At 41.9% G+C, this 24,630-nt stretch overlaps 1 protein-coding gene across 2 annotated transcripts in view; it reads right to left on the reverse strand.

Moving 5' to 3' along the window:
- The window catches only part of kif5ab (kinesin family member 5A, b), a 73,149-nt gene that overhangs the window by 7,390 nt on the left and 41,129 nt on the right, over positions 1–24,630 (reverse strand). For both annotated transcript variants that reach the window (XM_030091747.1, XM_030091748.1), the window contains exons 14-25: positions 23,637–23,843; positions 18,321–18,467; positions 15,851–16,039; positions 14,864–14,981; positions 10,800–10,864; positions 8,874–8,983; positions 7,334–7,435; positions 6,737–6,797; positions 6,546–6,617; positions 6,318–6,416; positions 3,173–3,392; positions 1,004–1,292 (exon numbers count right to left, since the gene is read on the reverse strand). In XM_030091747.1, the coding sequence (XP_029947607.1) occupies positions 1,004–1,292; positions 3,173–3,392; positions 6,318–6,416; positions 6,546–6,617; positions 6,737–6,797; positions 7,334–7,435; positions 8,874–8,983; positions 10,800–10,864; positions 14,864–14,981; positions 15,851–16,039; positions 18,321–18,467; positions 23,637–23,843 (1,679 nt within the window). The remainder of the gene's footprint in view (positions 1–1,003; positions 1,293–3,172; positions 3,393–6,317; positions 6,417–6,545; positions 6,618–6,736; positions 6,798–7,333; positions 7,436–8,873; positions 8,984–10,799; positions 10,865–14,863; positions 14,982–15,850; positions 16,040–18,320; positions 18,468–23,636; positions 23,844–24,630) is intronic.

Here is a 24,630-nt window from a genome sequence, read left to right on the forward strand (position 1 = left end):
ATATGAAGAAAGAAATTGTTAAAAACTGGAGCCACAAGATGTAGCAGAGAGGCTGCTGTTGTGTTGAGAGGCATTTTCTCTGCTACGGCTTTGTTTGCAGACTTTAGGACATTTTCTGTTGTGCTTTATACTTTGACTTTGTGACAAATTTCCCATATTTTAAATTCACATTTATTTGTAGCACCACGCTGACACATGTCTAACTCCATGGACTCGCTCATAAGAATGATTTGCTGTTCATGGTATCACTTCTGTGTTTATTTGCTTGAGTTTAGTATCGAGTGATCAGAAGGGTTGAGATGGAGCTTTGATCCCCCACAAGTACAAAATGAAATGTGACACCATGGATCTGAATGTGTTGGTAGAGGGAGTTATCGAGTATATCAGAGCATCACAGCAAATGGATCAAAAAGTGTCTAACATAAAGAAAAAACTCATACAGGTGATGGCCGGCCACAAACCTGAACCTTGAATGAAAAAAAAAAAAAAAAAACAAACTGCAAATTTAACAATCCTTAAAATAAAAATCCATCTAATAATTGAGTTTACAAATAAAAGTCAAGGTAAGCCAGTTGAGTCTGTTAATTTCTTGTCTTTGACTCAGTGTCGCGCTGACAGCATGTCTCACTCCCTGAGGTGTTTTGTTTGGTTTCCTGTGCCAGCCCTAACTGGTCCAGCTGCGTCGTGTTTCTTCCTCACAGTCGATATGAGTCTGAAATAACAGCATTTTCTCGTCAGTCCGTCTTCTATCCTCCTCATAGTCTCCTTGTGTTTTTGTTAAGCTTAACCCTACATTGTTTTTACAAGAGCACAATTTAATGGTTAGCACAAAAAAAGCACTCAAGTTAAATTTTTGAGGTTATTATTTTGTCAAACGACTCCATTTTTTTTTTTTCAGAAACGAAGATTGTAAGTCGTGTTTGAAAGGTTCCTAATGAAAAATGCAATGTGAAAAGAAGACGTTACTCTGTAATCTGCACCGTGTATGAGTAGGTTTACTCACTTGTTGTTCTGAACATCGTTGTCATGTGTGTCGTTGCTTTGCGAGTGCGGCTGTTTGACGGGGCTGCTCTGGTTTGAGTTGGCCTCGGGTAACCTGGGCTCATCGTCCTCCGTCGGGGAATCAGCGGGAGAATCTGCGGGAGATTCTGCCGGGGAATCCGCCGGTTCATCCCGGTTGATGTTGTGGAAAACAACGTTGGAGAAGGCAACGGGATGATCGCTGAATCCTCGGATGAAGAAAGGGTTCATGGGAGAGCAGACTGGATAATGGCCAGGACGCACAGGCTTGGCTGGAAGGAATAAGAGAGACTGATGTAGTGATGGATCCATTCATCCAGGAAACGCTCAAGGACATACTTACTTTGCACTAAGCAGTGAATAAATGTATCAGGGAGACATGTGCTTTTTTTTTGTTTTTTTTTTAGTGACTTGCTGCTTTCACTCCCTTCATTTGAACCCAAATATTTGCACTTTTTGCACTTTTTCCTACTTCAAATATTTGAGCTGTCATGTTACTTGTTTCAAATTATAAAGAATTTAGAGTAACAGTGAAAAAAAATCAAAATATTTAAAGATACAAGATTTCCTTTTTTTTTATATACAAAGTTTGAAATGGAATTTATAGTATTTTGATGAAAGTCCTGCCAGGTTATACTACCTTTCTTTTAATCAAAAAATATTTTGTTTCTAAATCAAGGTTATGATCAAAACCACTAAAGATAATACTGATGTATCTACCGTTAACAAACACAGCATTGCAATAGTAACAGCTGTAATGTGTGTGTTCACAAAAAGTCACTGAGTATCAACAGAATTAAAAATGTCTTTACTTTGTACCTAAGTACATTTAACTATCTGTACATTTGTACATTCATGTAGGCAAATCTGTATTTTTACATTTCTTTTTTTTTTAAATAAATATATGTACTCCTAACAAACAAGGAGGAAGAATACTTTGCCAACTTCGTTTACATGCAAAACAGTGTTGCAGTTGCTATGGTATCTTGTATCATGCCGAATTGAAAAATCGTTATTCTGAAGACTCTCTCTTAAATCAATAGCTCATAATGTGGTTGCAGATGCATCTCTCATTTCTTCGGAGTAATTATCTTGAGCTGAACCGGTGATGAAGAGAGCGAGCGGTCATAATTGATGACACTGTTTCTCTGATGATTCATACCGCTTTGAACAAAACACACTTTCTGTGTGAGTCCTTTCATTGCAAAATATTCAATTCAACACTTTCAAGAATTCCATTTAATTTTCTGATTTCGGAATAAGTCTTTGGAATATTAACACAGTTGTAGTTGTATTTTAGTTTATGGGCTGTCACTTTTCCAACATGCGGTAAACCTGAGTTTGTGGTTCTTTGTCATTCCTGAAAATGGAACAAGACAGATAGTGAAAACTCCATCAGGAATGGGCAGCAGCTCGCTCATGCGGCGTGTAAAATATGGCGATCTTTACAGGAAAGGAAGGAGATGAGAGAGAGAGGCAGGTGGACTGACAATGCAGGCTGTCACAGCCGAGACATGAAAGGGACGGCAGCACTTCTCCACAAGACTTTTCTAACGGCGTGTTGCAAATGCAAATATCCCTCTATGAGGGAGATGACAAGCTCCAATCAGCCGAACAGCGGTGTTAACATGTGGGGCCTGACACACGACGAAGCAGTGGAGCGGATTCACATTCCTGCTGCAGCTCCTACAATATTCAAATGAGTCGTGAGCAGCACACATTTCTACTAAGCTGCCCTGGTTCTACATCGTCTTGGCTGTAGCAGCTACTCAACTGTGCTTTATGTCAATTAGGATTTCTAGAACACTTGTATTTAGAATAACAATTTAGTAGGTTCAGTTACTGCCTTAATTAAAAAAAAAAAACATTGAGTGTAAATTGAGATCTGCTTTAATTGATTTTTCAGATGAGCTGCAGCATTTTTACAACCAGAGCTGGATTGTGCAACTTAATATGCTGACAGGAAATGACTGAATGTGCCAATGAGGGGAAACTGCAATTTATGATTATGTAATCGATGGTAACAATGGAGTATTGCACATGTCAATTTTTAATGGATGGATACAACAGATCAAAAACAAAGAAAACACAAGGCGGAGCTCACTAAGCTTTTCCAGTTATCAAAAAAATCTGAATGGATAGTAAACGTTACCGATCTGCGCAGCGTGAGGACGGCGGAAGGGATTGCGCGCCCTCATCATCACATCCTTGATTCTCTCGACCTCCTGCTGGTAGCGCTGGCGGTCCTTCATGGCTCCCTCCTTGGCCTCCTTCAGTGCGCCCTCCAGCGCCTTGACTCGCTCAGCCGTAGACCGAAGACGCTTCTCCAGCTTCGGAAGCTCACAGCGAAGATCTGCATTGTCACGCACCAGCTGCAGACACACACAAGAACAAACCACATCCAGTTTAACAAAGGATGCCGGAGACCTTGTAATATATTTTCTCACATAAAGACTTTTTTTTTTTTAACACAGTTTCTATATTTCTGTCACGGACGCAATTTTCAAAGAGGTTTTGTTTTCTTTAAAGTCTTCTATCTATAAAACCTTGGAGGGATGTTTGGAGCGTCTGCGTTTCTCATTGTTCTGCTCTGCAGCACTGATCAAAAAGTGTTTGTTCCGTCGCAGTGGAGTGGTGGGCACTCTGGTCTCGTAGTAGGAATCTCCTCAGTGTGGAGTGAGCACAGCTGGGTTTTCTCCAGACACTTTTCCTCACACGGACCAAAAACATGCATTTGAGGGCAATTAATGACTTTAAATTCCCCTTGCGTTTGAATGTCTGGGTGTGTGTGTGAGACTCTCTCTCTTCTTGTTCTGTGGTCTGTGTCCCGCCTTCAGCCGCAGTCAGGTGGGGCGGGACCCGGCGCCCCACAACCCTGAGCTGGATTAAGTGACAGCGGACTGATTGATGGGTGTCCCATCACCTTTACAGGAGAGGCACCGTCCTGATTCACAATGTGACACAGCCCTTCTTTTGGCGAAGAGTGGAGCAGGGCGTGTAAAGACTTATTGATCTAAGTGACCACATGACCCCTCACTTTGAACTGGAGCAATCGTCCCAAATAGGAAGGCCGCGTACACAACAATGCGCTTTCTGTTGACAAAACAGCCTCAGCTCCCTCACAATGCCAGGAGCCCACCGAAACTCACCGCGACAAACAAGCTCTGCCTTCAAGCTGGCCACACATGAATCCATTATTTCTATTTCTAACATAATTTGTGATAAAATACAGCTTCATCTGGACCTGAGCATCAAGGGGGGAAATTGAATTTTCAGGTTTATTGAAGTTTCTTCCAGGATCCTGTCAGGCTGACTGTCAGCAGGCTCACATGTGATTCAATAGAGGAGCTCTGAATTGACCCAAAGAGAGAAGTACAGAACAGGACTGAGCTCTAAGTGTGCGAAAAGGGCAACTGTTAAAAAATCCCTCCTGAAGGTGAAGCACGTCTCATCTGCAGCTCTTAAAAATTTATCTATAAAATTATGGCTGCGAATGAAGCTTTAACTAGTCATTGAATCAAAGGTTTGGCGTACTTCCTCCCACTACTGCTGATGATGGTGTTTAACAAGTACATTCAATGTAATCACAGAGGATTATAATGGTATGGTATTATCTCCGGCACATTGTGATCGTCATTTCTGACCTTGATGAAGATTTGACTACCAATTATTGCAGATATTGACATAAGGTTCATGTATCTATGTAAAGCTGCTCTTGTTAACATTTCTATACCAGGTAAGGACTGTAATCCATACACTGCTGCACGATGTAACCTTCAAGTGTTTGAGCAGAAGCCGAAGCCACTTTACAGAAATGTGGAGGGTAAACAAAGAAAGGTAAAATGAAACTGCAACTTTAATGGCAGTAAACAAAATAAACACTTCAGTCAACACAGGAGACGGTATAACAATTCACTTTTGCCATTTTGAATGCTGCACTGATTGTTTGATGGAAGCTGATAAGAACATAAAGGTTTATTTTTTCCTGAAAAAAGTTGGTGAAGAGGCACTGATGCGACAAATAATGCGATAAAAATAAAGAAAGAATAAGAAACCATAGCAGATCATATCACTTACAGCATGCCTGCTTCTTAATAATGAACTGGTTTTTGTACGGCCCCATGTCGCAAAATCAATGCAGAGATTTATCGATCCTAAATTGCTGTACTCTACATGCTTCCCGTATGTAGGAGCGGTCGTGACTACCAGTCCGCTGCTACGTGATCATGCAAACTAATGCACACCCTGTGGAGATTCCGAGCATGAGACCCCAGGGTTCACAAAGTTATCAAACATATGAAGCATTCATGAATTCAATCTGTCTTCCCGAAGCCTGGCAGCAGCAGTTTATTATTTTTCAGTGAGTCATTTTAAGAAGAAAAAAAACAAACAAACACTGAAGGTGAGATTCCCACAGGAGGTAAATGATGTTATAAGAGGAATCACGAGTGTTGTGTGTGTGCAGATTGATAGACAGACCGACATTATTATATCTGTGCGGTGACAGAGATACCCGCAGCCCCTGTGCACCATCCCCTGCCCGTCTTCAGGCGTCTTATCGCTCTCCGCCGCTGATTTATGACTACGGCTTTCGTCTTCCATTCCCACAGTATCAGCAGGTGGTGGATGGGATGGAGTTTCCCAGCAGCCACTTTCGGATTGGTTTTCTGCCTGACAAACTGCTGCAATGCAGCTCTCACCGATCTGCCAACCGGAGAATATGTGCCAGTTTGTAGAACATTTAGCACGTCAACACTCAGTCCACTGCTGCGGTGCATTTAGGCCTATTAAAGCAAGACAAGAGGAGTGCGTGCGCGCATGTTGTTTTCTTGTTTTTGAGCCGCCGTTGAGAGTTTGTGTGTAATCTCAGCAGAGGCGGGAGATTGACAGGGTTTGCACCTGCATGAGGATGGATTCATTTGTGTTCATCAATTCCCAGTTACTGCTTTATGCTGCGTGGCTCCTTTTTCCCCAAACGCAGCGTGGAGGAGCACCTCCTGCTGCTCTGTTTTCAAGCAGACGCTCACGCAGAGTTGCTGTGGTGGGATGATTGATGGCGCAAGCGTTACTTTCGCCCAAAGGAGTGCAATGACGAACGGCGCACATGGCTCTGTGTTTTAATTTGAGCTCGCTCCTTTCTCTCCTTCTTCTTATATTCATCCAGCTCTCATATTTCTGCCTTTCTGCAGCGCCACAAAACAGTGAGACAAAACATCGCAACCTGAATAAAAGCAGGGAAATGGTGGCCATGAAAAAATGCTTCCTGTCTTCGGGATGGTAATTTATGGTTTTGTTACCTGTTTGTGAACTTTTGTAAGCTGGTCCAGGTTGTTTTCAAGAAAGGAAATCTTCTGCTTCTGGGTGATATATCCTCCACAATCATCCGGCTGAGCACTCTAGCAATAGAAACATGAATTGTGTAGCATTGTAAATTAAAACAACAACCGAAAACTGTAATAACACCACTTCTATTTGATGCACGGAATCTTTTAGGCGTGTTGTGTTGTTAGGTTGTACTTGCTTACTTTTCTAACTCGAGCTGTGAGGTCTTGAACGAAAAGCTTGCGGAGGTTGTGCAGGGTGTGGAGCTCACGAGCCTGCAGAAAAAAAAAAAAAAAAAAGGGAAATGGGTGCAGTTAAAGCAGTAACCGATTATTTAGTGCATTGGTGGCTTGTGCGAGGGCCAAGTGAATTGTAACGGAAAATAATGACTTACAACAGTCTCTTCCAGGCCCTTGAGGTCCTGCTTTGACTGCTCATGCCGTTCATGGAGAAATCTATAGAGAGGCAGACAGATTGTCAGGTAGATAGATGGCAAATACAAACTCAACTTTTCCATGCCCAAGTGATTACCACCGCGTTGCAAGAATAATTCATGAATGGAGAACAAAGGCATCGGAGACCGGCTGTCCCACTCATGGGCTGCTACCCATCTGCCATCTGATGAAATATGCTGCAAAGGTCAACGCAGAAATGAGCCTATTAGCAGCCAGCTGCTATTTTATGATGAAAAACCATTAAGGAGATGCAACAAAAGTCAGATTTGAAAAAAAAAGAGGCAGAAAAGGGTTAAAAACATTAGCCTCCAGCTAATTTCATCCACCATTTCTATGACTGTATTATTCCTCAGAGAGAGTCGCACACTGTAAATAAAACGACAGAGAGCTCCAGAGTGGGAGGAAAATAAATAGACAACAGAAAGACAAATGACAGAGACGAATGGAAGACATGCATCAAAAGCGGCAGCTTGCCCCCAGGCCTCCATATGCTGAAGTGTTTGAAAGCCGGCCAGGACAGTAAAGCAGCGACTCACGTCAGTTCCTCCAGCTGCCGGCTCTTGTGATGCTCCTGGCTTCGGAGACGTTCAAAGTCGCCGTGCAGTTGCTCCAACTCCAACTGCTGCTTCTGGTTACAGCTGAAGAGGTCAAAACAAACTCACTCAGGAGAATTCTGTAGTTAAATATGTGTGATTTCAGCAGGAAAAAGACCAGAGCGTGAATACACTGCGTAATAAAACAGAACCGGAGTCAGCTTCCTGTTTGAATTTAACGCCTTCAACTGAATGACAAATGTTTATACTGATCATGTGCAAGTTACTTCCCACCCCGAGTCTCCAGTTCAGTGGTAAAATGAAGTATCGCCTCCTCATGTGGGGCTGGGGGTTTATTTTTGCCCTAAACTCACATCAGTGTAGTTGCACTCAGATGGACGTTTTGGAGGATTTACTGGCTCAAGTGTGTAATTACGTTTCAACTAAAGCACTGGAGTGTCCCTTTATCTACAGACAGACCGTGTTTTTGAAATAATTGGGCACACTTGGGCCCTCACCATCATTTTTGGTGATTTTATTCATTTTCCTCCATGTGTCTGATCCGTTCAACCTTTCCTGTTGTATATTGCGGAACCTGAAGGGAACCACATGTCACTGATTAATGATTGCCATTAGGTGCCAGTGTAACCTGAAGTGTGTGTGTTTGTTTCTCTGTGACGGACTGGCGGCCTGTCTCTGGTGTACCCTGCCTTTCCCAGAGTCAGCCGGGATCCGCTCAAGCATCACAGAAGCCTGAAGAGGATAAAGTTGTAAAAGGAAAAACAATGGCTGCTTCTTTTTCACATGTGTTAAAAATCACAAGCATCCGTCCGTCCAGTTTCAAGCTTCTTATCCAAACCAGGCTGCGCAAGCGGGATAAGCGGAGCAGCCCAGCGTGTCTTTTCTCCACAGCTGCTCTCTGGGTGTTAAACAGACGCTCCCAGGTCAGCTGGGAAATATATTTTACCCCCCCCCTGCTGAGAGGGTCTGCCCACTTGCCTCCTCCCAGATGGTCATGCTTGATATGGTACATCATCAAAATGGGAAACCTGATTGGACGGCGTTTCCCTGAGGCAGACTGAGCAGGAAGCTTCTCTTATTGAGGTTCAGCAGCTTCCAGCTGAAGTCCTCCCACACTGCGGTTTCCTCAACATGTAAACCACCCACACGTATTCATCTCAGCCACTCAAGCAGCTCCAGCTGAGGGTAAAACCCTGCCTTTGAGACTATGTATTCCCAGTTTGGGCTTTTCCCTGCCGCTTACGAGGGTGAAATTGAATTTCAGATTCAAGCACCCAGACAGCTGTTTGGTGATTCGTCAGCAGCTTAGAAATATCTGTGCCACACATATCAAAGACAGCAGTAAACACATATTTGTCATGACACCAATGGGATTTCTATACTTTGCACAATGATATCTCCACTCTATTTTTAGAATATCAATATCTCTATTTGCACTTTTAGACTATTTCTGAAGTGATCTGTTGATTTTAGACAGACGGTGATTTAAAATCAAAGCGAAGAATTAGAATGGAGCACTGACTCGGTTAAGTCGTCAATGGTCTTCTGCTTCTCATTGATCTCATCTCGCAGACGCCCGAGCTGTTTGCTGTGCGCCTCACGGTGCGACTCCATCTGCTGCTCCAGGGCCTTCTGCGATCCGGGCGAGACGGGAGGATGAGAGACATATTTAGTATCTGCTGACAGACAGAAGGGAAGCTGCACAGCGACGTGGGGGCACAATGAAAATAAAATGACTAAATAACAAGGGGAGAATTACACAGGCCAATGCACATGCGGACCTCGGGAGCCACGTGGGAACCGAGCACACGAAGCAGATTGTGACACACTCTGCAACTGAGATCGGCTAATGGAGTCAGAGCGCGTGACACAGAAGCACACACACACCAACATGAAGAAGCACCGACGAACACATCCACAAGCACAAAGCAGATACTGGCGGCTGGAGACATCTTTGTTTTAGTAGAGGAATAATGTCTTTTGTTTGATAATTCTGTTGCATAATGGCATATTCTTGGGCAGCATTTTTCTTAGAAGTTATTTTTAAAGGAGGACATATATTTTTCCCTAACTTTGCCACTTAAATTACCGCATATATAATGCCAACCAAGAATTTTTTTTTTTTTTATAAAAGGAGATAAGCTCCCCATCTGTGAGAAGAAAGTTTAAGTTTCAAATAGAAACTAAAACTCAGATAAAGCTCGATCACAGTTTCCTTTAATGCTATCTGCTTCAGAAACAGCAGCAAAAAGCTGCATGATGACACTGCTGTGAAGTTACAAAAGCTAAATCCAACATAAGAAAATGGGTTTTCACAGTCATTGGATCTTTAAAAGTCAGTGTAAACCAGGCTATTTGTACAGTAAATGGATGTATTATGAGTTTTTACCAGGCTTTTACCTTCACGAAGAGAAACACTGCATGGATGGACAGTGGCGGCCTTGAAATCGACACGCTTTAACAGTCCCTATTTCGAATCCTCCTGCCATTGAATCACTGGTCCATAAGCAAAGCCATTACCTTGCACCTGCTCAACTTGTTTCAGGAAATGCATCCAGTGTAAAATTTGTGCATTGTGAATCAAAACGGGAATCACATGGTTCACTGTGGCAACCTTGTACATGAGCAGCCAAAATCACTCAAACATCCAAAAACAAAATAAAATCCGCAATTGCAGGATATGATTTTTGGACATGTTTTTTTTTTTTTTTCATCTTTTGTATTATCCAACTTGATATCAAATTGGGTTGCATATGGCTTGGCTAAAGTTGCTGATTTAGACTAAAAAAATCGTTCCATATGTAAAAACAGTACATGTAGATATAGTCCTACATGCACACGACATTTAAACCACACTGAAATCGAAATTGTTTTGTCAAGGGCGGCCTGTACAGGAAATATAGGATTACATTTTTCCCCAGTGGAGTCCTGTAATGCATATAAAAAAGAAAACATGAAATTGAAGAAGACATCTTGGAGCATGCAGAGTGCATTTTCAAAAATATAGGTAGACGGACAAGTAAGAAATAGATGGAAAATCTCAAGTGTGCCCGGGCCCAGTGAACTCTCATGTTTTCTGAAGCGTCTGGAAACAGTCTGACATGTTGTTTTGCAGTATTAATGCAACTGAACCCGAGGTGCTGGCAGCAGCTTCATATTGTGCAAACATATAAGCAGAATTGATCATCTCATCTCTCAGAAAGAAATGCAAGTAAGCACATTACGGAACGTGAGAAACTACCCTGGTTCAAATTTCTGCTCGCCGAAGTCCACAAAACATGGAACAAAACACAAGAACAAGCACAGGCAGCACAGTGACACATGAAAGCAAAGCAATCACTGTTGTCACAGGGACACACACATGCACACCTGCAGTTAGCAAACTGCCGCTGATGCAGCGTGGTAAAAGGTCAGCGCGCTAAGTAGCTTTCACTGTAGTCATGGTTACCTTTATATCGCAGGGATCCTGGACAGAGGTGTGTTTTTCTCCTCTTGTCATCTGTGACATGCTCTCTGGCAAACACACACGCGCGCGTACACAAATACACACATACATGTTATTTTTCTAGGCCGACGTAACTAGTAATTGACAATGAAACATGTTATTCCACCCATAAAACAACCACACTGGGAACAAAAAAACAACTAAGCCGTATTCTACCAGAAGACGCTTTAATATTAGTCTGGCCTTAAAAGCACCTCAGTATAAAGCATGTGATGGCCCGCTGGGTTTTTTTAGTCAGATGATGGTAAACTGCCCTTTAATCAGTACAACCATAGATTGGCAGCGGCTCATCCTGACAGCAGTCTGACCTTAGACATCCACATTTTGACCTAAAACAGATCTTAATTCAAAAATGTGTTGATTCTCCTGATTATGACCTAATTTTTGTTCCTGCAGTGTCAAGAGTCCCCTGGGTCAGTATGCAGCAGTTTATATGAACAAGGGAACACACACACACACACACACACACACATACACACACACACACACACTCACAAAAATTCCGATTAGTTTGGTTACAGTGACAGAGACAGAGAAAAGCAGTGAGGAAAGACCAACAGAGAGCAGATAGATGAAAGACAATTACACACAAATGTTGATTAAAGAGGTGAAAGGAGTTTGACTTTGACAGCGCAGCAGCATCGGCGCCTCCCGTTGACCCGGGGGTCAGTGTGATCTACACTAAGTCAGGCCTCGGGTGAGACAATAACTACCAGCAAATGGCGGCTATTGTGTCAGGCTGACCTGGCATTGACTCGCTGCTGTTGTCTGGCGTCTGATGATGAAATTACAAAGCTTTCTAGCCTGCACCAGACTGTGCAATCAACACGACCTGCAGCACTTTGTATTTATCCACTTCTGTGATGACTCGAGGATAGTCTGGCTTGAGCGTTTAGTAGAACCACAATTGATTTACCAGTCCTTAAATACACTGTTTGTTTAATGTGAATCTGTGGGACTGAAGAGGAAGGATGATTTATGGTGCCTATAGGGTCTAATCTGTGAGTTTTGTCAGTGTGCTGCCAACAGGTACCTGGACCTTGCACAAATTTCAAATGCACCATTAATCTATTGGCTGCTGGTGTTGAGAAATGTTTGCTGTTCATTACTCTCATTGCTTTTTTTTTTTCCTCAACGGGATAAAGAGACCTCTAGAAAGCATTAAAACTCTCCACTGAAACCAACAAAATTGTTTTAAATTATTCTCTTTTTGGTAAAACTAGAACACAAGAACAGATTTGTTGTGTTTTAGTAATTTATTTGGTTCGGAGGTTATTTTTTTTTGACTGACTAGATTCGTCTCAGCTGTCTCGAGCTGTGCATTGCTCCAAATATCACCCTTCACACTGCAGCGCCTCACAGGACGTTGCTCAATATCTTGGAGCATCATTTACAATTTTAATCCCTTCAGGACAATGCCATTTCTGGAGGAATTTGCTACTTGAGCTGTTTACTTGATTTGGATCAAGACTGAGTAAAGACCTGATTTTCTGGCTGTTTGATTGGATTTGCTCCTGCGGCCTTGTATTGGGCCAGACTTATCCACGATAAATCTGATGTTTGGTGCCTGTCAGGTCATATTGAAATTTCCCTCTTTCACCTTCGTGTGTGTATGAATGTTAACATCTTTGTCCCTTGTTTACCATTTCTCTCACGCAAGCTCAACCTGAGCTCGGGGCAAAGGCATTTTATGAGAAAACTAGTAGCTGCACATTTTATATAGACTTAGTATGTCTGAAGAATATTGATACTTGAAGTTAAGGTCTGACAAGATACATGTTTATTTACAAAAAAACCCTGATATTTTGATAGTTGTCAGTCTTTGTCAGCATTTCAATAAGGTGTTTTCATAGCGCACTGAGGGCAAACAGCAATTTCCACACTGCATTACTCTGTAGATGTGGAACAAATGTGTTGAAATTTGCCCTATAGAAGTAAAATTGAATTGAATTGAATGTTGTCCCACTTCTTTGGCTGAGACAAACAAGACACTCTTTGACAGGAAACATTTTTGCTTCCCTGCTTTTATCCTTGAGCAGTTTGTATAAAACATCCTTTGCTTCAACTTAAAAAAAGATTCATTGCAATCAATCACTGTTTCCCAATGATACGTAGCTAAATTTATGTTGATACCTGCAAATGCAATGTGTCGGTTTCCCACTAAAAAATAACAGCAACAACCCTAAATTGTATTTTTCTGTTTGCTGGCCTTGGCCTAGGCATCATGTGGTCAGAGCAGAAAGCAGCAGGTACAGATGCAAGATTTTCTCAAATCTGTTCTTGCGCTCTACACTTTTATGCTTGCTTCATTGAAAGCAAGTGGTGTTGTGTTTTTTTTCTTTCTCAGAAACCAGTGGCTTTGGATGAAAGTGCTTCTTTATTGAAGATGTAGAACTTTTGCTGTGATGCATTAAATGTGACATAATGAACATGTTTTTTTGTGTTATTTGCATGTTTTCAACACCTCAAAGTTTGATTACATGGTTCTTTCATTGAAAAGTCATGACAGTCCTATCCAGGTAGGGAGGGATAACCAGGTTTTGTCTCGGTGTCTCGTGGTCTTATTTGGGAGTGCAGGAAGGAGGATCTCCAGATCAATCGAGGGTTCAGGGGAGCAGCAGTCGTTATGCAGTCACTTTATCAGGCAGTCGTGGTGAAAATAGAGCTCATTTGTGTAGCTTTCTAGTCACAGGTGGCTGAAATGACTTTTCCCCACGGGGTGACGGTCGCCACTCTTTATCATAAAGCGGGAAGCTCCAACATTCGGAAGAAGATCAAAGACAAGCCGTTATTCCTCCACATAGAGAGGAGCCAATTATTCCTCCTGGACGCCTCCTTCTGGAAGTGCACCCGCTGAGATATGGCCCAGAGGATAAACCCAGGACCCAACTGAGGAGATTATATCTTTGGCCAGTTTGAGAAGCCTGGGGTCTTTCCAAATGAGCTGGAGGTGGTTATGTGGGTCAGGGAAGTGGTTTGATGTGGACAAAGCAGGAAAGAAGATGGAGGTATGGGGGGTTTTCCAACCATGAGACAATCTTTCCAGCTCATCACCAGCTTCAAGATTTTTGAAATCTAAATACAATCTCTGAGGAACTACTTTGCTGTCCAAATTTAGATTTTGATTTTATGTTTATAATTCCTCTTTTAATTTTTGACATAAAATAATATATACACTTTAAATTCTCACTATAGCCTGGGTAGTTTTGAATGACGTGATTCAGTCATTATCTTGTGAGAACTTCAGTCATTTTTCATCGAGCATAAACGCCGGCGCAATACATAACATATGGCACATGAATTTGATTAAACTCACTGATTGTTACAACTTGTACAGTTCATTTTTAACAGGCTGTTTGTCATCAGTCACTGTCACCCAGTCACACACCTCACACAACATTAGACACACCTGGGGTTGAGAAGGAACTCGAACTACCAAACTTGACATTGGAAGTCACTAGTCACTAGTCAGAACACTGACGGTAACTTATGCAAGGTTATGCAAAGACGATAAAGTTTGTGTTTGCTCGTAACAGAGGCAATGCTGCACACAGGTGTGAAACAAGTGCTAGGATCTCACAGACTTCTTCAAGAATTGAATCGATTCACAAAATTTGTGATTGGTTGGTGCTGGCTTCATTTTTCCACAGCTACAGCCTTGATATTTCTTTGAACACACTCAGTCTTAAGATTTTAGCTCTTAATCAATCATCAGTCAGAACGAACAAAGACACTTTGTTGAGAGATCAAACATCATCAAAACCTAAAACAAATCACTTTTATGTAAAACAATAATCCAATCTGAACCCCTAATTCATCACTTGTAAAACTGTCCCCTCCAATACGTCATCTGAGGACTCCATGGAAAAGAAACCTGGTAACATCGACATGAAATCTCTGCCCTTGTCTTATAATTTGCTTCCTGGGTGTCAGCATTTTTTTTCCTTCATCCTCCACTTAAAAAAACTGCTGTTTGGCTTCATTATGTACATTATTGAGTTTTTTACCTTGAGCTTGGAGTTTCGCCAGCTCCTCGGTCAGAGAGTCATAACTGTTCTCGAGCTGCCGCTTCTTCATTTCCACGTTCTGCATGTACTCCGTCAGAGAGCGGATCTTTGCCTCGTGCTGAAAATCAGAACATAAAGACACGGGAGGTTTACTGACGATCAAACAACTCCATAGAGGAAGAGCGCTAAAGACGAAATACACTTTTGCCCTTTCATCATTGCAAATGATTGAAAATGTATGATCTGGGAATTTACCCTGACGCAGCTGTCACACATCCTTCAGACGCCTCACAAGGTCTCTTTATACGGCTTTATCCTCAACGTTAACCCACGACATCTCAAAGTCGTGTATGATAAACTCTTTGTTGGGGCATTGTGGTTTTTTTTTTATCCTGTTATAAACTTTCCAAAATGTTAAGAAGGTTAAAAGAGCTGAGTAAAATTAAAACGTGCACATGTTTGTACACTTTTACATGTTCTGATCTTTAAAAATGTTAAATTTGCAAGCATACCTGTGAAGGGTTAACACTGCTGGTTGTTTTTTTGAAAACTATGCAAAAAATGTCTTTTATTTATGTTTGTAAATCTGCTCTGTGCCCTTTAGAATTTCCCTGGCAGGATAGAGTGCAGATTCTTCTGAGTTAGTGTACCAAGTCTGAACCATGCTGACTTCAGACATCCAAAGCAGCTCAAAGTGATAAAACAAGGAGCGACAGTTTGTTTGCCGATAGTTTCTGTCGCTGCTGCGTCGTGTTTTGAGGACACGACCTTTGAACAGACTAATCAGCATCATCCACGGACTGTGCAGCTCATTGTGATGCAAATTACATTGATGAAGAGTGTATTCAAGACGCCATTCAGTCATTTGTGCTAATAATTAATATTTTGCTTAGGAAACTTGTTGGGTCTATAGTTCCTATTCATCAACAGTTTCCCTCACATTTTCCACTTGACTGACAGATCGACTTCTCTCATTACGCGCCTCACCTGTGAGATGAGGAGGTGGCACGAGGACAGCTCCCGGCCGGTCTCCTCCATCTTGCGGTGACACTCCATCTGAAGGTTGTCCAGGTGGCGGCAGCGCTTCACCATGGACTTCACCTCTGACTTTATCTTGCTGATGTAGAGGCGAGCCACGGTGAACTCCTCCTCGATTGCGCCCGTAATCTCCATGGGCTGGAGACGGACGAGGAAGAGACCGGGGGAGACAGTTTAGAGAGGAGTCGAGTAGATGTTTGATCAAGATTGAGAGAGAGCTATCCGGGGGCCAGCTGCGGACCCGAAGCCAATCAGTAACACTTTGTGGGGGAGCGAAGCATCTCAGAAACACTCTCTGGCGTTTTGTATGCTCGGCCATTAGCTTAACTGCATCATTTAGCTGATTCTGTGGCTCACAGCTTCTGAAATGAACTATGCAGAATGAAATACTGGAGAACACGGAGAACATGAAGCATGCCTGTAAACTATCATTCGGAGGTTGTATCAAAATCCTTCAGGCACTGGCTACACAGTGTGTTATTGTAAAGAGCCACAGAAAAGCAGAAATCTGTTTCAAATGCACATCAGGACAAATGATTTTACACAGATGCTAAATTTGTCAAGTCTAATTAAGGAAGAAATGTGTGCAAATTTATGCTAAGGACATTGAAGGTTTGCCAGACTTTATTTAGTGAGAGTGCAATGGTGCATTAGTGATGCTGAGGCACCAGCAGAAGGGAAATGTGCAACTTTAGAGCCTGAGCACGTTGATTTGACTAAATCATGACTTCATAGTAAGTCTATAAATTAATAACCTGATTTAGGAAAAACACTGCAAAACGTGTGTTAAAGTTAAAGTGATTTGCACTTTAACTTTTCAGGTGACTTGCAAATAAAATAAAACATCTCATGCAAACAGGTGAATTTAAAATGAGCCTTAAATCCACAAACAGTGATTTGAAGAAGCATTGAGCCCCCACCAGCACAAAAATATGGAGATATCAAACATGTCAGGGCAGTAGCCTACCACTAATAAACCTGAGACTATAGGAGGTAAAACAGAATATCTTTTTTTCAATAAACAAAAGTTGTCGGGAGCCCGCTGACGAAATGCATCTCGCCACAAGAGTAGCTTCAGCCTGAGAGGGGGGTGCATCTCGTTCTCATACATGGTAAAAACAAATGATAAACAATACAATCATTTTCAGAAGTAGCAAATAAGCTTGCATGTTGAGTTTGTGAGTTTCCTCATTTTTATTGGTGTGGATGTAAAAACCAACAATATTTTTTCATAGTGGAAAAAGTTCATGCTCCATTATTTCTTTACTTTGCTTCTTTGAAGTAGATGTTATACCTTTCCAAAACCTGATTATTTCCATTGCAAATTTGTCAGGAACATGCATGTGTGGGATGAGCAGCAAAGATGAGGAAAATAACAAACCATCTCTGCCACTGCTGTTTTCATTTACTCCTGCTTTGAGGTTGTGGTGCCTCTGGTGACTAATCTGCCATCATGCTGTCCAATAACACAAATATTTAAGGGGGTTTAGATCAAGACTGCGGCAATTTTGTAGGAAGTCATCTTGAAGGATAGAATTCGGTCCCAGACTGAGGAGATATGGGATTGGCAGCGGTTGCAGAATTCCATCTCGATATCTCCTGCATGGAGACGGCGCCCTTTGATGACAAGCTTCATTTCTCCAGTGAAACAGATGCAGCCTCACAGTCTCCATCATAAGACGCTGGAGTCTCTGCTGCAACCAGCAAAGCATTCTGAGCATCCTCTCCACTCCTTGATATCGCAACAGAAGTGCCATAGGTATTTGAACACATTCCTGAACAACAGGATACCAATTAGATGCCTATGGATACGAACAACTCAAAACAGGAGTCGACAACATCAGTAAAGAAAAGCTGTTCGGCATCGAAACATTTTCATTATCACAGCTCAGCTTAGCCCTGCAGCTCTTCCCACTAATGCATGACATTTATGAATGTGGCAGCATTTAAAATAGAAATAATCTGACTTTCCAGTGATTTATGAGTTACTTTCTTGAGGCGTTGCATTTGTGTGTTGCAGAAATTGCGCATCTCTGGTGTTGACAATTGGAAATGATGTATGCAAATTGAGTTTGTGATATTTATTTTGGACTCTATACAAGAGCAGAGAGTCTGCCACATGAAGCACACAGCAGCGCATGACAACGTGTCAGAAGTTAGAATGAAACATGGAGAGAAAGTGAAGAAGGGAGGTGTGCACTGATCACTGCTAAGATACTGAGAAAACCTTCATTAAAGCAGTTGGTGTTTTTGTTTCCTCCGTAACTAAGAATGAGAAAGCTAGTTCTGATGAATATGATCAGACAAATAAAAGATGAATAAAATTCCACTCGCATTCGTTTCCAGGAAATATTTTAGGACACTGCCTTTTATTTATTCACAGAAACAGTGTTTTTGTTCGCCAACATCTGCCACTCACCAGCTTGATGTCTTTGTTTCCAATGATGGTGCTGAACTCGCTCAAATCCCTCATGAGCCCGTTGAGAATCTCCGCGATGCGTTTTCTTTGGTGGCTGCTCACTTCCTGGATGCGCGACAGCTCCGCCTCCAAAGCCACGAGGTGAGACTGAGGGAGGAGAGGAGAGCAATCAAGAAGTCAATCCGCTGGGAGACAGAAGGAGGTGAGAAAGAGAGACATGGAGAGAGGAGAGAGAGGTGTTGTGGGAGAATTTTTGTGTGACAAGAAGAAAACGCACAAATGATGAGGAAGACAAATTGTGTAGAAAAGGCAGTGAGAGAAATGGGACTGCAGATTCTTTTAACCTGGGAGATTGTCCTGCCAGGAGCTGCATTTTAACCCCTCATCTCATCCTCACCCAAGTAATCCAAGAAGCCAAACGTAATAGCCCCTAAATTACAAATCAATGAACCGCTAACATTCAACTCGATGGCATCTGCACTGGATGAAAGGATCTGGGAGCTTGTTTTAACCTTCCTCCTTGAAACTGTTTGGGCTCAATCGAAGCTCCAGCTTTTGCAAAACAAAGGCGTGGAAGAGAGCTGCAGACAATGTAGCTTCAATCTGATTAACATGAGCAACAAGTAAATAGACCAAGAAAACTTTATCGCTGTAGCACGATCACGGTGACGGGCCTCTGCAGATTGCAAAACATGGCCGTGACTTGAAGTCAGACACAAGTCTGGAAACTTTTTAAACTCAAACAATTTTTCATATGCGGCAAGCTGTAACATAACATCCAATCATAACACCTGGATTAAGACCCCGTAACTGTTCATAGCTTGAGAAATGCATTCTTATCAACAATATACTCTCACATAACATAATACTGTTTCACATTTTTAGTTTATTTTAATACCTTCTAAATGGCAGTCTATGGTAACGGACTCGAACTGGTTGGCTGGACTTCGTGTTTGACCCTCTGTTAGCAGGAAGCGGCTCCAGTTAAATGGTCTCACGCTGAAGATGTGGTGTAAATAAATGGATGCTTCTTAAGTAATGTAAATGTCAGTATTTTCAACACCATCACCAAAAATGACCACAGCAACATATGTAGTATCACAAGGTTTGGTCTTAGTTCAGAGGCTTCTTGAGACCACAAGATCCAGAAAACTGGGTGAAATGAAAATACATTATTTAGTGGAAATTGACAATATTCCTCCCGAAACTATTTTATTTCATGACAAGTGGATCATATGTTCTCACAGAAATAAAGCACTTGAGCTCCTTTTTAATGGGACAATTGAGTTTATCATCCCAGTGGACCAAAAGCCAATTGAAATCGTGATGAACCATATATTTAAATACACCAGAATTAACTCCTTTATCGTACCTCTCCATCTTCATCTTGTTCATTAACTTCAAGTCCCGCTATCATTTTCCAGGTCACAGCACATGTCAAAATAATATCTCAGCATGAAGGGCAAAAAATAATCTACTGAAAAAGGCTACAATCCCAAAAGTTAATAGAAAGTGTTTGGTTCAAGAAAGACTTATAAAAAGACGCTGAGCATTGCTTGACTGAAAAGAAGAATGCAGTTAATCATAATGGCAGAAAAAAGAGGGTTAAGTGTGCAGATGGATGAGCGGTGTTTTAAGTGCAGATGAGTGGCAGTGATCGTGAGCGACGGCGTGGCAGAAGAGGAGAGGAGGTTCCTCCGTATGCTGAAGTCAACAGGGAAGACGGTGGGATGACGGCGATGATGAATGTGCTCAATTGTGGCATTTTTCTAGGTCAATGCTGCCCCCATTTCTACTGTAGCTACAAAAAAATGGAAAAACTGCCACACAGCACATTAGCATAACAGCTGGGATGGCAGAGTTTGGGAATTAGGTCTATCAAATCACAATGAAGTCAGTAAAAAAAAAAAAAAAAAAAAAAAGGCCCAGAGAAGCTGGACTAATGGGATTATTTTAAACATTGCAATTCTCGCCTTAACTTATATTGTATTCTTGGTTGCATTCAGTTTCATGTCTTGTCAGACCGGCAGACGGTGGGTGAAAGGTGAAACCAGAACAAGAGAGTGAAAAGGCCATGGAGGAGAGGCGCCGGGAGGAATGATAGAAGAGTGAGAGGAGTTTCTGAAGGGCTTAGGAGACTAAAAGGTGCAGAGAGTAGTTGTACTGTCAGCTCCTTTCATCAGTTTCTGTATCAGCCTCTACAAGAAAGACAGAGACGGAGGAGGGAACACTTCTTCAGATTGTAAAACACTGCATGAAATATTGAAAATGCTTTAACAAGGTGAATAATGGCGCACTCACGACACCGAATAAGTCATCAGAGCTGTATTAGGGTCTGACCAGCGCTGCCCTTGGTCTTTATCTCACTTCTCTCTATTTTTCTACCAGGTACTTTTCAATTGTTCGGAATAAGCAAGTCATATGAAAACCTTCACAGCTGTCAGCAACATGAGCACAGCCCATGTTTTTGATCTATGAGGCTCACCTCTCCATGATCTCTCAGTGGATACGTTAAAGAGTATATGACTAATGTCTGCAGTGAAAAGTGGCCCAGACAATGGAGGAGCTGCACACAAACGCCCGAGGAGGCTTTGTTGGCCAAAATGATGACCAATCCAGCAAATACCTAGATCGACCTTGCTGCTCAGAAGAGAGCTGCTGAGAGCAAAATCTCCCTCCTAATTTTGGTTCAGTTAGTAGAGCGAGTCACGATTCAGTCGCAAGGTTGTGAGTTTAATACCCTCCATCTCAATCTAAAGCGTTCTGGAGCGAGACCCTGAAGCCCAAACGATTGCATGGCAGCTGCCACCGCTGATGTGTGAATGGGTGAACGTGACTAGCGATGTGAAGCACAATGAAGCAGTGAAGAAGTGCTTCATAAGTGGCGTTCATTCACCTTGAAGATCATTTATTAAAACACCAACACATCACCAGCAGCTAACCTGTCTGATGGTCATCTTCTTATGAGGAGGTAAACAATCCAAGTCAGTGGAAAGTGGTGGATCTTGCCATCAAATATTTTCTTTTTTAAGTTTTTTGAACTCATAAACTAATCCCTGTTTCCTTTCTTACAGTGTTTTCATAACAACTAGTTATGCATGTGTGTGTCCCACACACTGACCAACATCATGGTCACGCAGATGTTCTAACAAACTGCTTGAATATGTCAACAAGGACTTTGCTCTCAGTCAGGTCTTTTGATTGAACGTTATGTTATATCTTTCCTAATATGAGCTGTGAGAGTTTCTTTGTCCTCATGTTTTTCATGCTTGCACAAATGTCATTTTTCACGCGGCGGCTGTCCGTGCTCCCCAGTGGAGGTGGATACACACTCTGCTATTCTGCAAGACCATGCATCCAGAACAAAGATATTTCTCATCAGGGAATTTCACACATATGAGAAACTCTCAGGAGATGGATGTCCACCTTTCTGCAATAATCACATCCACTTCTAATTTCTGATCGATCACACCGGAGCTGTTTGTCAGCACGAGAGAAACAAGCTTCGCCCAGATGATGTGTCAAGAACAGGCTGCGAGGAAACACTGCCGTCATTCATTGGGAGGGAAAACATTTCTCTTTGGGATCTGGGAAATGAATCTCACTGCTCACTGTGGGTCCCTGAGCACGACCCTTGACCCCGCTGCCCCCCAGGCACAGCAACACGGAAGCCCACTGTTCCTAGCATGAGTTGTCAAGGTTATCAATAGATGGGTTAAATCCGCAGAATTAATTTCACCAATGGGATTATAGTGTTTTATCTTTCTTGTCCCTGCAGAGTCTGTATCAGTGTTAATCCATATCTAGTGTCAGGTGCCTGACTCAATCTGCCTTCTTGTTCTGCACCCTGCTTCCTCTTCTGACTGTGTGAGGCGTGCTTCATTAATGAATCAAAGCCTGCATGTGTTTATCTGCGACTTTTAGTGTTTTCACTACGTCACATGTCTGTACACTGTTTATTTACGACAGTCTACATAGCTCTGGTCTGTTTATCAGTCTGACAAAGATCGTCTGTCTCTCTGTGTTAAAATATTACTTTCAAAATATAACTGTTATCTGCCTAAAAGTATTTTTAAGTCACAATATTATCACACATCACATCAATCTTCAGTTCTGCAAATGAGGTTTTTGTAATTGTAATCCACAAAGCTGCCCTAAAATTGGTCTTTTCTGAACTTCAGCAAAAGGGGACTTCAAAAAAAAATCTTGTTTGTATAGTTTTACTAGTGTGAGTTAAATTTAGGAAAGAAGACGTAAATGAAAATCTCTGGTGAATCACCAGTTTCTGATGTGAAACAACCCTGAATGAATATCCTGTGTCACGTATGGCCAACAAGCCCATGGAAACGAGGATGCTTTCAGGCTCTTAATGTCATCAACCCTTAAACCCATCAGAGCTGCAGAGCAAAGCAAACAGATATTAAACTTTAAAAGCATTAAAAAAAAAAAGCCTGACTCTGTACAGCCAATTCACTGCATGGCCTTGCATCATGAAAGCTGTTCGCTGTTATTAAGAAATACTCAGGCTTAGCAGATAAATTATATCAGATTTAATTAAGTAAAAGTTCCATATTGGACACTGACTTCTGCCCTCACGTAAACAAGCAATGTCGAAGGAATCACAGCATGAGCATACCTTTCTGAGATTACTTTTACATTCAGAATCAAGTATTTCAGGAATGAACCCTCAGCGGGGATGTAGAGTGAATAAAAACCAAGCAGATTCAAGCCTAATCGGTCATTTGCTATTTCATTACTCTGCCATACGGAGTGAAAAATTTCACAATAGTTGTAGTTTTTCTGACATTAATCCGTACGTGACTGCTGGTGGCTTGATTTCTCAGAATTTCCCCTCTAATCTCTTTCTCCGTGTGGCTCCAGTTTGACTTGTTATCTCTCTAATTGCATTTTCAACCAGAAGGAGCTTAAATGAACTGATGAACAGATTTGCTTTGTAATTGGAAGTTCCTTTTCTACCTTTTCTTTCCTCAGTTTGCCTCTCTGCAATATATACAGCAGAGCAGCTGCTGCTCAAATCCTCCCTCAATCGCAAGGATCTTTTCCACATGCGGCCCTCGGACCAAAACTAGACCACAAGATGGCTTTTGGGAATGCAAAATTCAAAATCATTAACTGCACTGTCAGTGTCGAACATAAACCAACTCTGAATCACAAAGCTGAACAGGAAATGGCAACAAGTCATACTTTAATAGGGAAACATGCAGGTTTAAAGCTGCATAAATCCTGTACTTTGAAAAGAAATTCATCACATATATACTTTTCAGGATGTGTGCACCTTTCAAAAACCCTACATACCATTTTCTTTGCAAGCTCTTCAGCCAGGAGCTTGTTCTGCACGCTCTTCTCCTCCACCTCCAGGCTCTTCTGGTCGTAGTTGACGGCCAGCTCCTCCAGAGCTTGGAGGACCTCCTTCACCTCCGCCTTTGAATTCTCGTTCTCCGTCTGCAGCCGGCCGAGCTCCGACTGCACCTTCTCGCTGTCACCCCGGGACGACGCCAGAAGCTGAGGAGGCAGGGAGATTCAGCTGAGTTTAAAGTACAACTCAAAAGAGGATTTCCTCGGATGAAAAGAACAGATAAGCTTGTAGAAGAGGAACACCCTCTCCATGATTCATAACGCCAACTGGCTGAGTTTTAATAAAATATAATTGCATTGTTTATCTCACTCTTCTGGTTATACAAGATAAATGTGTGTACAAAACCTTGTATGCTAAGCAGCTGTAAGTGAACAGATGAAATATTTAAAATATTCCTTTTAGGAAACCCATTAACCCCGTGGAGGCTGGTATCATTTTACCCACTGGTGTGTTTGCTGCAGTGCTGCAGCCCTCTGTGGGTCATTTCACTGACATTAAATGTATGTAGATACTGCTAGAGTTCCCGCACATTTGCACTGTGGTGTACAAAAAAAGTCCAAAAATATGATTGTATAAACAAAGTATGCTTGGGTAGTTATGATCGTGTCAGCTTAACCCACAGCAGGACCATTTTAGGTAATGAATCCATAAATAAAGCAAATGTGGAGTCCTTAACTCATCAGAGTGCGATACACCAGTGCATGTTTTAAGTTGCCTAACTCAGTGGTTTTACTGCTTATATGCTGTAAATACTACTCCTCATTACATTTTAATGCAGTCTTTTTAATTAGTGTTTATCCCTCAAGTATAATTTAATTCACAAACACACAGGCCTAATCAAACATCTGTTTTATCATCATCTGTTACATTAATAAAGACTACAGAACGATGCCCGTCCATCCATCCATCATACATTTATACTAACTGGCAATT

This window comes from Salarias fasciatus, chromosome 5 (assembly GCF_902148845.1).
Source record: "Salarias fasciatus chromosome 5, fSalaFa1.1, whole genome shotgun sequence".
Lineage (NCBI taxonomy): Eukaryota > Metazoa > Chordata > Actinopteri > Blenniiformes > Blenniidae > Salarias > Salarias fasciatus.